Genomic DNA, 15,749 nt, shown 5'->3' with positions numbered 1-15,749 from the left:
CTAGTCCGTCAGGTGTTACCAGGCTTAAAGTATATCAAGTTTAGTGAAGGAAAGTAGAACGGAATGGCTGGGTAGGTAAAAATGCAGAAGAGCGATGAAATAATAAATGAAGAAAACATTTTGTACCATGCACTGGTGGAAACTCTCCGAGGACAAATTCAAGAATTTGTCCGCAGCTTTCTTAGTTCAACGTCCCATGTTTATGCCATGAGGCTAAGGGAGACTGATGATGACAATGAATGAAATGGTGGAATGCACAAAGTGGGAGAGCGCGGAGTACGCACACAATGTTGAGTTGATTTTAAGTTTAACGTCCCTTTCATAGCAGCGAGGCTATACGAGATGTGGGCCTACTGATTAACATGGAATCCGAACCACATGAGTTCCCGCCGGGAATCGAACCTGGGTCTCCCACGCTAAAGGCGCACACGCTAACCGATTAGCCACGAAGTAATCCCAACATGGCAAACATTATAGGTGTTCAGAAGTATACAGTACTGGTTTTAGTACTATGTGAGTTACCGCCTTAAACGGCCACACATAGTATTTGGGAAGGTAGACAGTCCTACAGATATGAAATGTTTCTAGTTGCCGAAATTCGGCTGGTGGTCAGGTCTGCCACACCACGCCCCACACAACTTGCATAGGGTTTCGATCTGGAAACAAAACAGGGTACGTACAAGTTGTATACCGATTAAAGCACACTGAGTTGCGCTATCGGTATGGAGAAGCACGTTATTCTGCCAGAGACAGGGCCCCGCAGTGTCAGAGTAAGGTCGAGGGATGCACTAGTCATACTCCTCTGAATGAAGATTAGAAGAGCGAGATATGTAGCTTATTGCCAGGTTTACGTCCTGTATGGTTAGCGTGAACAGTGGAATTCTCCCGGTGACTTACACGGCTACGAACACGTACATGGCCGAGGGTTAGACTACTTTCCTTGTTGCATGGCACGCTCCATTCCCCTTACCACTGCAGTCTCTCCCAACACCATCGAAGACGTTCTCCTCGATGAGCTGGTGTCAGCGGTAACAGTAAAAGAAATACAGGAATGTAAACCTGTGTTCAACAGTCGATTGTTTAACAGTGTTCGTTTGCTCATATGGGCGGAACAGTGGCCGTCCTCAACGATCCTTATCTGCTCTGACATTGCCCGTTGTGTTGCAGAGGAAGTCTATTGTGAATCTCTCTGCTTCCTATCCATTTCCTCCATTGATGGGCACTGACACGTCACAATCCACGTAAGTGGCAACTCTCCTTAGCGACAACCCGTCTTCTCGCAGCCCCACTATACAGACGCGCTCGAAGTTGCTTAAGAGTCTTTATCCCGGCGAAATTAAATACCGCTAATTTTACAGTAATTATGTGATATCTTCAAATAGATAAAAGATAATCGAAATGTGGAACAAGAGCCCCCTAGACGATATTTTACATGAGAAACCGTTATCACGACTCACTTATCTGCTTTCGATTTCGAGTCATTTTGAAAATCGGCATTTATTTTCGCGTTTCTAAACAGCTGAAAACAGAAAGTCACTAGGTGACTTGTGATAACGGTATCTCACGCAAAATAATATTGTCTAGGGCGCTCTTGTTCCATATTACAATTATATTTTATCTATTTGAAGATATCGCATAATTACTGTAAAATTAGCGGTATTTTAATTTCGCCGGGATAAAGACTCTTAACTGCAGAATAGGGTTTCACTGGTGTAGCCCTGGAATTGCAATTGCAGACTGATCCACATACAACTACACCGTGTTGTCCGACAACCTTCAAACTATTAATGAATAGCATAAGCCTACAGATATATTCTGAGGTTGGGATTTCTTTCGATTCGGATGATGTATACGAGGGTGCTCTTAAATGAGTTTTCGCTAGTGTATATGAAAACTACTATTCAGATGTACATAAAAGTAATTCTTTTGCGTATGTGCGAACGATAATCAGATAACGGATTCTTGTTTGAGACTGTAAATCAAATATCTATTTTTACATACATAAATCACGCAAACATTTCACCTGAATAACCAAGAAGTCGCAAACTCCTGTAATAATAACGACTTCTAGCCACTAAATTATCTACATGTATCTACAACATAAACTCTTCTGATTTCTCTAATATGCTTCCTACTAATTAAACAGATAAATAACAGCCACGTTCCCGTCAGGATTATAACACAGGGTTCAATACTGATTACATATAACCTACTTACACTTCAAAGTCACTCGGGCTATACGAGCTATTTTTTACAGAGCAAATACTTAACATACTTTTAATTATAGATGGAAGTAAATTCATTGCTAGGCTCCAGGTTCAGTTGAAGCCATTATATGAAAAAACTTAGATTGGCCATTTATTTATTAATTATTATACAATTCTGCAGAAAAAAAGTTGCGAACCCTTGTTTTGTTGCCCACTATACAAGCATCTTGTATTCTGAAAACCAAAACAATAATTTCTTTCTCACTCTATAAGCTACTACAAATTGTAGTGTTTTCCGCCCACAGCTGCGTAAACCACTGAACGAAGTTGCGTTCCTTGTTTATCATCATCTCCACAACATCCTCCATATAACCTAAAAACCGCTGCATTACAGCAAATACGATATTGTCATTACTGGACTATCAGCAGGAGCTTACTAAACAGATACGTTGACTCTCACCTCTTAAAGCAGAGTGCTAATATTGACAGAAGACAAGGGTCTCAATTGTAATTCAAATTAAGGCTGAATACATGGCACTGTACGGAATTTCTACCGGAGAAGTTTCTGTGTCTATTGTGCAATAGGAGGATTGAGTGCCAAAGTAGCATAAACGATAAAATAAAAATTTAGGCGGGGATATAGGATTTAGATTTCTGGGCTTTCGGCGTCTATGGCCATTTAGCCCGTCACGTTTGAGGATTAAGTCCCTCGGAGAGCACATTATCCGGGGAAAGGGAGGGAAGCGGCTTGGGACCTATAAATTAGGTACAGTCCACAGCAAAAAACCCTGCAGCATGAGCATGTAAGTTTATTGTGAAAGTACCCAGCCCAGGGAATCAACATAACGTCTAAGTGGCACGAATCACGCCAGGAGAAACTTCGGCGTCCTCCCCTGCACACTTATTTTGGAGCAAAAGACTTCGTAATTTCACATTAAACTTAATTGCTCATGTTCAGGTTTTTTGCTGCGGACTGTACCACCCTGGCATTTGCCTGGTGTGAATGCGGAAAACCCACGTAAATATCACTCAGGATGGCAAGCCTGATAAAGCTTTTAATACTTTTTCGACCGAGTGCCCCCATCACTAATCAAAATAGAAATTTATCAGGTCTACGAACCGCCCTTTGATGCCATTCTTTACCCAAGGAGATATTAACTTATCCTAAAAATCTGTCATTCAGTGCTAGGAGAGCGGCAATTTTTTGTTACGAAAAAGCTCGACTTTAAGTACACTTTTTTTTTCCTTTTTTTTTTCAAAAGTATGAACCTTTGGCGTGGGAGCCGATTCCTAGCGGGAGCTCATGGTTCGGATCCTACATTAAGCTGTAGGTCCACGTCTCATATAGCCTCGCTGCTGAAGGGGACGCTACACTGAAAACCAAATCAAATCAAATCGAAAGTATGAACGTGGCACATAGGCTACTCTGACACTCAACACTACAATTGTTTATTATCTCACTTCCATTTCTGATACTTGAAAATTCCTGCACTTTTAAGAATTCGGTTGCCCCATGGAGCCTTGTTCAAGGAATATATAAATAGGAATAAAAGAAATAAAAACGCGGTTTGAAATATAAAGGCAAAGATTGAACAGGAAAGAGCAATGAAGATATACAAATTGTCAACTGCAAATTTGAAGCGTTAGCGAAACAAAAGAAAAAAGCGAGATTCCAATGATCAATACTACGATACATATAGAACATGTAAGAAAAACACATTTACCTGATAGATTCATCAGTATTGAACATTCCTAATGCTACACCAGGTCCTTTGAAATCGTGAACCACGTGGGTAATAGGCTGGCTACCATCGGCCGGCTTAAAAGTAAGTTGTAATTCACCCTCACCTGGGACTACAAAATCTGTTGCTTTATACTGTAATAAAATAACAGTACCATATTTATATTAAAGATTATATATATATATATATATTCCTTAATAACTAATGTTGTTCTTCAAAACCATCACCTACACACTGCTTTATAACATTAGAACTTAGGTTCTATTTCACGATTAGTAAAACACAACAAATCAATCTTAAGAATGGGATACAAGACTTACTAGACGTTCACTTGTTGATTTCAAAGTTGTCTACAAAATACTGTCAACCATTCAAAAATTTCCTTAGGGTTTCTAAATAAGTAATAATTTTATTTTACACGTAAGTTGCTGTGATAAGGCCCCTCATGAGGTTTCATCTCCCCCCCCTTCTCAATCTCTTGGTGAATCATAAAAGGGCTCTGGAGAAAGTTTTCCAATATTTCAAGGTGTTGCTCTTCTCTTCGACGGGAAATTAAGGTAAGAAGAAATAAATACAAGTTAAAAAAAAAGAAACAAGAATGCTAGATTACATTTTACCCTTTTCTAAAATTGCTTTTCCATCAAACTTGCTCGCCTTAAAGCAAGATGGCCAGTGTATTATGGAAAATAAATTAAAAAAAAGAAAATGTTCAAGAATAATCCTGATTTTTACTTTCCTCCTTTCTTACCTTGCTTTCAGTTGTTCATTCCTTCCTTTCAATTATTCGTGTGAATATGGCAGAAAACCAATTAAGGTAAGGCTGCGATTTTCTTGCTGTAAAAATAGTTCTCCAGCAGAAATGTAACTATACATTTACTAAATACTTTACCGGGTTTTAAGTAACATTTCAAAACAATCAAGTTATTATCATCAAAGTTATCAATCACAGCATTACACTGACAAATATTTTATACTGAAATTTAGAAAATTATGAACACCAGAATGTAATACTGAAATACTGTATACCTGATCTGCGTGTGCATGACGTCCTATGATGATGGGTTTGTTCCAGGGAGTGACAAGCCTCGGTATATTTTTGCAGATTATGGCTTCACGGAACACTGTGCCTCCCAATATATTTCTAATAGTCCCGTTTGGTGATTTCCACATCTTCTTCAGCTTAAATTCTACAGGAACAAAATAGCATAAACCATTTTAAATTCATGTCGTGTTCTACTTTTTAAGGTAACTTATTGCACAGAAAAAAAGTTAAAATATTATCAATTTCAGATTACGGAAAAATAATATACAAAAAATGTAAATACAAGTTTTATTTACTCAGTGAAATATCTAGTGAACGCTGCAAACGTCCTCGTTAGCCCAAAAGCTCGGTTCCAAATGGTCCGAAGATACATTTTGATAATTGATAGATGAGCAAAGATAAAGAAAAGAGAACCAAATTCCTGTTTTTTAGTATATATAACTTTTTTCATTTGTCGCACTATTAATCTTATTTTAATATATATACTTTGGTGAACTGTATGTTATCTTTGGTATATCTCAAATGTTCACATAAACCTGAAAATGGAGGATCATTGTCAGGAAACGCATCTTTCATGTTTTGAGTATTCTGATATCGGGTCTTCTTATACCAACGTATGTTTTCCCGCTGCTCTAGTGGCTAGCCCGAAAGCCTTTAGGTCCCGGGTTAAGATTCCCGGTGAGAGTGTTTTGACGCATTACGATAGTACTTTCAACCATGTTTCATATAGCCTCGGTGCTGAAGGGGACGCTAAAGCGGAATCTAGCCAGCCAATCAAACAGAGGTTTATGAACAACTGCAAATGGCCTGAGAAACTCACTTCCCAATCTAAAAGAATCTGTGGGAGTCATTTGCAGTTGTTCACAGGAGAGTTGCATATTCCAATTACTGGGAACCAAAACTAATTTTTGAATAAATAAAGAAGTTAGTAGTATAGCATATCAAAATTATATGTATACAGTTTATAAACATTTTCTTTCTCAGAATTAACAGATACGCAGTTCAGTTTTCAATACTCACGATTCCTAAAACATTTAACAGGTAACAATGCAAGCTACAAATCCTTCAGCTTGAACAGTTATCAAACAACTCTCAGCGTGAGTAAATATCGTGGGAAGTGAATTTTTACAGGGTTCCTACTGATCTGAAGAAATTTATTTCTCTGACCCTCCCTGACCTTTGGCAGGAAATTTCCTGACTTTCATGACAGGTATCGGATGATGATATATAAATAAGGAATGGATAACGGTGAATATTTATATATGAGAACATTTATTCCATAGAGACAAATAGTAATCAATTGCTCATACCATCCATAAAAATCTGAGCAATGTCCCACACAGTGATCATTAATGGTTGGCCAAGCTAAAATTAGTATACAATTAATGTTAGAAAAAATATATAAATACTTTATGAAATTTCCACGACTTTCCCTGATTTGCAGTCTTTTCCCTGGACTTCCTGATCTGCAGCACTTTCCCTGACTTCCTTGACCAGTAGGAATCCTGTTTTAGTGGCAAACTTCATTTGCCGGTAACTTCTAGATAAGTTAGCACTTAAGAGTAAAATATAATTTTCTCCTCAAGAGTGAAAAGAACTCCGTTCTATTCAGCACATCATTGAAATATCACTAAAAAGAATGAGCGAAGAGACGAGGAACAGCCACGAGTGCCCGTTCCTCAAACACTGAGAAGTTGCTGATAACAGAGTATGAAATATTTCAGGGAAGCGGATACTAGCAGGACTCAATTTCGAAGTTTAATTTTTCTCAGTCTTGGGCTCTCACGGTTTATTCTTCGTTTATTTAAATTCAACGAAGGAAAAAAGAAGTCTGAAGATATGATCCATCTGAACAAAACAACATGCTGATGCATAGTTTGAGAAAATACTTAAGAACTGGAAATTATAGCATACGAAAATTACGCCATTATTTTCTTACGTAACACTTACAGCCATGAGCCATTTTATTTGCTATAAAGCGTATCTTTAAAACGTTTGTGCATTATGCTGAACAGCAAAAGAAATATCTTATGACGCAGCAGTACATTGGTATGTACTGAAATTACACACACGCATGTAGCATCATATGTATTACAGTTGAGTTGACTTGATTTTGAGTTTAACGTCCCATTCAGCAGTGAGGCTATATGAGACGTGGACCTACTGAATAACGTGGAATCCGAACCACATGAGCTCCCACCGGGAATAAAACCCGGGTCTCTCACGCCATGGGCGCTTACGCTATTCGGTATGTATTACAGTTATTCTGAGACAAGGAACTGGACGTACCTTCCACTCTCTTCTCATCGGGTGTAATGGTGGCACACTTAATTCCTACATTATATTTCTTGATTGCTTCGGCACATTCAATTGTAATTCGGTCTTCTGTCTTGTCTCTTGACTCTATCCCTAAATCATAGGTATGGAGCTCTACATCAAGAAAGGGAAGAATCAACTTCTCCTTGATCAGATCCCAAATAACCCTGAAAAGAATTACAAATCCTTGTGAACACCTAGTATCAAATATATTAACACAGCTTTGATTCATACTATCATTATGCACCTAAAACAGAGGAAGGAAACCTTTGTACAGTAATGGACCAAAAGATTCTTCAGGATTACACATTCAACTTCCTTATATGACCCGTAAGAACCTTTTGACCGTGCTTGCAACATAGAAAGCAACTCATGCACTGCTGTATCCGATAATTTACAGAAGAATGAAGCGAATTGTATAGTAACTATCGTCGTTACTGTGTCGACGATCCAGATCATCCAACTCCACAGAGTATATTAACATTTTAAAATAGAGCACTTCAGATTAATCGCAAAAATAAATTTCAATGCACGTATTTTATTTTTGTATATAATTACATTGATTTTTGTATGTAGAACGTCATATTATAATGCAAAACCTCAGCCTGTTAAAGACTGGTGATCAACTGGGTTAGGATCAACTAGTTGATGTGTGGTTAGTCTTACCTGACTCTCAGTTTGTTACCATTTGTATCAAAAACAGAGCTGTCTTTGTTCAACGATGAAGAGATCTTTAACCCCAACAGAAATTAAACATGCAACGCGTACACTGAATGTCAGAGAGATAGAGTTATGATAAACGAAAACCCAATACTGAAGTGACAAAAAATGTTTCTTCCTTTGTTAAGTAGCAATAATATGTATTATCTACAATAAGCAACGTTCTCAAAAATCTTCAAAATAAACGGCGTCACAACTCATATTAGTCAACAATAAAAATCTTTCCGAACACCCCTATTACAAAAGCAGTCATTTATAAATGAGAAAGCTACATATAAACACAAGCAACACAAGATCCGTAATGTAAAGCCACACGAAAATTCAAGCGAAAATGAAATGAAATCTTTAAGTTTACGTCCCAGGGTTATGCCGGCTAGGCTAAAGGAGACTGTGATTATGAGTAATGAATGAAATGGTGGAATGAAGAAAGTGGCAGGAAACGGGACCTCCCCGAAGAAATCCACGCACACGGTGTTTGTCCAGCACAAAGTTCACTTGGTGCGAGCTGGGATCGAACCAGGGACCCCAAGCACCGGAGGTAAACGTTCTACCATGGAGCCACCACAGAAAATCTGATCAAAGCATCAAGTATAACATTATCTGATGAAGACAACGATAATAGAAACTCTTAACACACATCATTACTAGGAATGCAATGGATATACCCGATTGCAATGAAATGAGCTGAGCGAGCTTAAACTACGTAATCATGACTTTTTCCCCATGCTAAGTCTATGGAGGCGTTTTTCGGTGATTATTCCTCGATGGTACATCGGATTTTTGATTTCGACCTATGTTGTCACTCAGCACGACATACTCTATCAGCGTGCTAAGTTTGGTTGAGATCGGCCAAACGGTCTAGGAGGAAGCGTTTTTCGGTGATTATTCCTCGATGGTACATCGGATTTTTGATTTCGACCTATGTTGTCACTCAGCACGACATACTCTATCAGCGTGCTAAGTTTGGTTGAGATCGGCCAAACGGTCTAGGAGGAGTTCGCGGACAACCAAACGGCTAACCCGAGTATAAGAGCTTCGCTTCGCTCAGCTCAATTAATATAAATGATAAGTAGAGGAAATAGATATTATACTATACCAATTCCTTGATGCCATTACATATATCGTTGAGAGCTTGATCAGAGAGTGTTACACACAAATCCAAAGACACGAGTTAATAATTAAGGCCCAAATTTTCCTACGCCAACCAGACTTGACATTCACAGAAAAAAAAAACTAATACATACCTGGTCATTTCATCTCCCAAGATGTCTACAACTGGACCAGCTGGAATAGAGAAAAATCACAATTAGTAAACGTTCACGAATCTGTTGAGTATGTTAAGAAATAAACGTAAGCTTTCACTCAAAAACTTGTAACACCCAGCTGTTAGAGATTTTGATGGATACACAAGTGACAAAAATTGTTACATTAGAGAAATGGTTCCTGAGAGGTATATGAATATCTTACAAAACACATTGGAATGAAAAAAATCAAAATGTTCAACTGTAAATTATGTACCCAGCATCCGCTCCATGTGATTGCATAAAGTTTACAGCGATTTCATTTAACTCATAATTGATATCTATAAACTCTACAAGCCCACAGGGATAGTTTGCTTCAACCATCTTTCTGCTGCCGGAGGAATCCTTAAAATTCCTCTTCGGGCAAAAACATTAAGACTATTAACGTGTATGACTTCACCATGAATTCAGAATCCCCGTCATTCTGAATTGCACCTGTTCTTGGCCTGGAAGGACTGATTTGTGGCGTGGTGCTTCAGCAGGCCCCCTACGTCATCACAAGGCACCTTCCCATGACCAGCAACACTGTGCATCCACTATACTGGTAACGATTTTCGAAGTGCCTAGAGGCACCATCAGGAATGATGATCTATTCTGCCTGTAATTGCAGCTATTGAAGAACTTCGCGTATTGCCAACAACGCATGTGCTGAGTAATGTCTTCATTTTCGCTAAAAATCGCATGTGAGAAATGGCGCCCCAGACGCAATCTTTGACGTGTCTGTATCTCGGGCCTTTTTTTTTTTTTTTAACGAAACAAGGATTCCAGATTTTTTTCCCTGAATTGTAATATTTTTAATTTCAATAACACGGAGATAATCAACGTAACCTCCCCCCCCCCTCTGCCTGAATTCGTATGGACTAGGCTATATGCCTAATATGCTCTAGAGTTCATCCTTTTTTCTTTCTTTTTAGGCGCATGTGCAAATAACTGCGTTCATATACACAATATACCGGCAAACTGATGTGTCATGAAAATGATTATGCATGCAAAAAACAAGCACCAACGTGTGCTAAGATAGGGCAGGGTAGGTTACGTTAAGAGAATACGTTATATTAGTGAGGTTAGTTAGGTTAATGCTTATATGTTGCATTTACAAGAACCTTAATGTGGGCTGACAGTGATACAACTTTGAGAAAGACTTTTATGGTTTCACACTAGTAACGCTAAATTTGTAAACATAAAATACAGTTACTGCACATAGTGCAAAATACTCCATTAACGGAAAATAATATTTAACACAATCCTCTTTCATTTTCATTCACTAATTTTAACTGTCGTATAATATTTGTAATGGTTTCAGACTAGTAGCCCTACATTCGTAAACATAAATTACACAGTAAATATATGGATAACAAGTTGAGCGCCTATATAAATAAGTTCATTCAATATCGTTCTTCCTTCGTGAAATAATACATTTTACTTGAAGATTTTCCAAAAATTATCCCCATATTCATAATATGCACCCCATATGTAGCCACTATCGGTAAAGTTTCGTTAAGCCCCGCCGTGATAACTGCAAATTTGTCCAATTTACGGAAAGAATTGGCGAGTGGTTGTTGCAGAGTGACAGAATAAGAAAACGGCGGAGATTAGCGTTTATTTATGAATATTGGTGACAGTAAAGACTGATCTATCTTGTTATGGGGGACATCACAGCGAAAGGTTACCTCATTTTGGAGGGAGTATATTAAGAAAATGAAAAATATCTGTGCGGACTGTGATATAACAGTGTTTAGTTTAGTGCATAAACATCAACAACGAAGAAAATCTGCTGAAATTGTGCGGAAGAAACGGATTAAGGACTGTAAGGAAATCATCTCGAAAGTGTAGGAAGATATTAGGATAAGGAAAAATCAAGTTATGTTTTCAAATGTAATGCAAGAACCAATGGTATGAAATGTTACTGCGAAAAAGCGGCAACAAAGGAAATATTTTTTCGAGCGTGCTCGCTTGTGTGAAAAATTTTCTGTATTTTACTTCATACGGAAATGAAGTGCTATAAGTTGGGAGTGTACAAAGTAATCGCAGAAGTGTCGTCATGCTGTGCCACACAAAAGGCGTGTGTTTATATGTCATAAGACGGATCTCTCCACTAGTCCAGTTCATGCGTATACTCATCGTCGCTGATGTGCCTGCTCCCTACGGACGGATCCCCTCGGGTCCCGCTGCTACGCTCCTGACCTGACTCAGTTTGATAGTATTCGTGCTAATTAGCCAACGAGCATAAGTAGGTTGGTGTTTTTAAGCTGGATTTCTTTTATATGACTGTCATCTTCTCCCTATACTAGGATAAGACTGTGAACGAAACCTAACGCAACCTTAACTTATTAACCAAAACTACCAATGTCTCCGGCAGGCGGTCTGTAATTTTTGAGTAGTTACTTCTGTTCATTAGCTGGCAGTGCTTAACGTAATAAATACAGCCATTACGCTTACGACGTTTCAAAGTATATAATGTCGCATGCGAAATTAGAATTTTTAGAGTACTACGAGTTGCATTCATTTAAAAAGTAAATAATAGTAATAAAAGGCAGCATAATTGCAGTAATTACATATTGATATCTATTCTCAATCTGCACCCCATAAACTGTTTTGAAACTGAATAATTCTCTTAAGTGGACTCGATCTTTCCGCTGAATGAATCATCGTCTTCTGAGTTAGTACCTGCTGCAGTTACACAAACTGCCTTCACTAATATATGTACTCCGAAATTGTTAATGAGAAAAAAGAGAAAGTATTCATTACAGTCGAACATTTTGTAAGCCTAGTGGTTTGAAGCTAATTGTTTTCATCTTAATAGAAGTAAAACAACACATGTTATTCGGCTTGAGAGAAGCTCCAAATATTAACATCACAAATAGTGTAAAATTTCTGGGTATTTATGTCGATAGTAGGTTATCATGGGAACCACATATTCAGTATATGGCTAGTAAATTATCTAAAGTTGTCTACCTTCTGAAAAGACTGAAACATTATGTATCGGATGGTTACGTAAGAACTGCATATTTTGTATTCTTTCAAAGTATTTTCTCATACGGTATACTCTTTTGGGGAAATGCTTCACGTATCAATGATATCCTATTAATACAGAAAAAAGTAATTAGAATTATGACAAATTCACATCAAACAGTGCATTGTAAACCTTTATTTAGAAATTTGAGAATATTAACTGTGATAAACTTATATATATACACACACAGCTATTTTGTTTGTGAAAAACAGACTACCTGAATTACAGTGCAGATACAACTTGCATTCGTACAATACAAGGTACAATAAACTCATAGATGTACCATATAAGAGACTCAATAAGTCGAAGAATAACTATGATGTACTAGGCATAAAATTGTATAATGGGTTACCAAGTGAATTATCTACAAGCCCCATGAATGTGTTTAAACATAAATTATACAATTGGCTATTAAAAAGGCCGTTTTATTCATTAGATGAATACTTCGCGCAAATTAAATGTGAAAGTTGACATTGTAGTATTTTGATGCATATATTGACGTTGTCTATTGCCATAATTGGTTGAAGGACAATAAAATTATTATTATTATTACTATGAAATAAGAACAGCAAAGAACTAACAGAACGACTCATGAAATGCACACTTCATCAATGTCTATATAAGTACCGATTTACATCGATTACTTATTGTGAAATTTTAACCTTACTTTTCACCTTCATGTTATTTCTGTAAATGCTATCAACTGGAAGAACTACCGTATTTCTTCGAATATAAGGCGCAGAAATAATGTACAAATACATTCCTATTTCGATAAGCATTTTCTTTCAGTAAAACGAAATCAACATTGTTCGTGAACGATTACCATCTTTGTCATTATTGTAATACAATCAGTTTTAAGCAAATTAGTTGTAACTACCAGTATTAAAGACTGCAGTAGATTCTATGGAGTATGTTTAGTACAAGGGGTCCAGAAGCACGTAAAAAACACAAAATTTACAGGAGAAATGAATAATTCAAGTACTTAGACGTAACATAACGTAACCAAATCTAACAAACTAACCTAATATTAGTAGAAATAAGCGAAATTCTATCATTTTTTTTGGAAAATTATGCGAGATCCCTACACTAATTTAAAATAAGATAAACTAACCTAAACTAATCTAACCTAACCTACTCTAAACTAACCGAATGTGAACAGAAATTACCAAAATTGTAACATTTTTTAGAGAAAAGAGCTGGACACCTTCTGCTAAACATAGGCCGATTCTATGTTGTAGCCTACGTGCAATGAATAAATATATATTGTGGTATATACATCGAATCAAAGACGCCATCGAATCTAGGGCGCACGTGAATTTTGAATGTCTAAAAGCTGACAAAAGGGTGCGCCTTATATTCGAAGAAATACGGTATTAATATAGGGCTGAGCTGAAAGCTTCACGGTAAAAATCTGAATTGAACAGTGATCTATACTATCATGTTCAACGAAGATTTCATGATTACTAATTAACAAGCCAAGCGACTACATACACTGCCATTAATTTTATTTTATACGAAAGCACAAACTTTAATTATATATGTTGCTAATGCGACTATTAACGAATAAATTATAGGAAACGAATTTCATATTATGATCTCTCCATTCAATTGTTTGTCATATATGCTGAAACAAATACATTATACCCTTGCACGAAATATGTCATAGATTAAAATTAAAATATATCAATACACACATAAGAAATTAATGTTACAAACTAAAGTTTACAGTATCTTTATTAACCATTATTACTTCGTTGCTTAAATCTCATTCTATTTTTTATTTGTCGAAACATTTTTCCTTCTATTCAGTAACTTCTCTCCTTTCTCTAAAAACGATAAGCAGTGTTGACAACACAGGGGTCTAAGAAATTAGTAGCACCCCCCCCCCTCCAAATGTCAATATAGGCCTACTTCAGCAGATGTGTAAAAATAAAAAATCGAAGAAATATACTGCAATTTCCGAGCTTTTAAAAGAAATTTGGATGATATTTTTTAACGCCAAGTAACTTAATATCTCATTATGAACTATAAAGACTTTATTCTAAAAATACTTCAGTCTTGAATCTATAGCTTTATAAACTGTAAACAAGCTTCTACCCTCGCACAAATATATACTTGTACAAGAGGTAAGAAGACATCAGGGTTTAGATAGACTCCAGCATTTGTAAATGCTCAGGATTTATGCAGCAAACTAGAATAGTTCTCAGAAGGAGCAATATTTGTGTGCATGAAAAATCTTGGAATTTTCACTGTATATCTATCTGTTTGAATTAACAAATATGGGCAATACAGTATCAATAAACTGCGTGCAGAATTTGTTGAAGGGTCATTTCTCCAGCTAAAATCTTATTTTTTTGCGGCTGCTAGCATAAATATCAGGAGATTTATTATTTAAAAACCACTGCGGATCACCAAGTGGAAAGTTTAGATTGAAAAATCAGCAAGGCTGGTAACACTAATGTCAAGTGTAAAATTGAAATTTGTCCCATTACTTGCAAATGCTACTTCCTCTTCCATCAATCTCCGTAAACATGCTATTATTAAATTCCAAATTTCATAAACATACAATTAGCTACAGGAACATATAAAGGGTGCCAGATAATAGATTATACCGCAACGTCAATGTTTCAAACAGTTATTCATTTGTAACAGAATACTATATTCATATATCCGCATTCAAATATTATTTCAGAAGTAATTTAATTCAGTCATTGAATGAAATGGTAAATATCAAAATAATTTCTATGAAGAAAACTTCATGGGTCTTACCTTTAATCTTTCCCATGGTGTTTGTTCCTTAAAATGTATTAATACTGAAATACGAATAATTATATAATTTAGAGAATTGCCTTGAGAGAGCCCGATAGCTAGTCCCACGTTTCGGCAACTATACTTCCTTCCTGTTACAAATACCCGGCACCAATCTTTACCGTTACTTCTCTACTCTCTTATGCTGTTCATTTCCAAGTGCGTCGGCACTACAGCGTCGCTGTATCCTCATTCATTTGTTTGTAATGTTGACGTCAGACAGGTCAAGTCATCATTTATGTTAACATAACTTCCTTGTTTTGCAACTAAGAGAAACATCGACATCTTGAATCGTAGAAACAAGTTTTCCAAACTTTAAGATTTGTGGACTTATATATACGCGGATCTAGAATTTGGGCATGACGAGGTGGCTCTTAAAGTCCGTATTTATAAATCTCCTCTAGATTTCTTCCCTAGATGTTACCCAACCACGGGATACCCAGAGGTTAACTTCCAAATGATATTAATAAACAACACATATTACTCACCTATCTGGTAAGTACTGATTGAAGCAGGGACGTACGCAGGAATTTATTTCGGGGCGGCCTAAAGCGTTTCGAGGGGTCCAAATACAATTTGAGGCTAAATTATATGAAAATT

General features: G+C 36.9%; 1 protein-coding gene across 1 annotated transcript in view; it reads right to left on the bottom strand.

The window, feature by feature from the left end:
* The window catches only part of LOC145687866 (isocitrate dehydrogenase [NADP] cytoplasmic-like), a 34,357-nt gene extending 19,023 nt beyond the window's left edge, over positions 1 to 15,334 (bottom strand). The window contains exons 1-5 of the mRNA XM_081761368.1: positions 15,111 to 15,334; positions 9,272 to 9,311; positions 7,281 to 7,474; positions 4,976 to 5,136; positions 3,932 to 4,083 (exon numbers count right to left, since the gene is read on the bottom strand). Coding sequence (XP_081617494.1) covers positions 3,932 to 4,083; positions 4,976 to 5,136; positions 7,281 to 7,474; positions 9,272 to 9,311; positions 15,111 to 15,126 — 563 coding nt within the window. The 5' untranslated portion in view covers positions 15,127 to 15,334. The remainder of the gene's footprint in view (positions 1 to 3,931; positions 4,084 to 4,975; positions 5,137 to 7,280; positions 7,475 to 9,271; positions 9,312 to 15,110) is intronic.
* Between the last annotated feature and the right edge of the window lie 415 nt (positions 15,335 to 15,749).

This window comes from Thermobia domestica, chromosome 6, assembly GCF_964235325.1.
Source record: "Thermobia domestica chromosome 6, izTheDome1.hap1.1, whole genome shotgun sequence".
In the NCBI taxonomy this organism is placed as follows: domain Eukaryota; kingdom Metazoa; phylum Arthropoda; class Insecta; order Zygentoma; family Lepismatidae; genus Thermobia; species Thermobia domestica.
The sequence above is the reverse complement of the archived record's forward strand: the minus strand, read 5'-3'. Positions and strand labels throughout refer to the sequence as shown.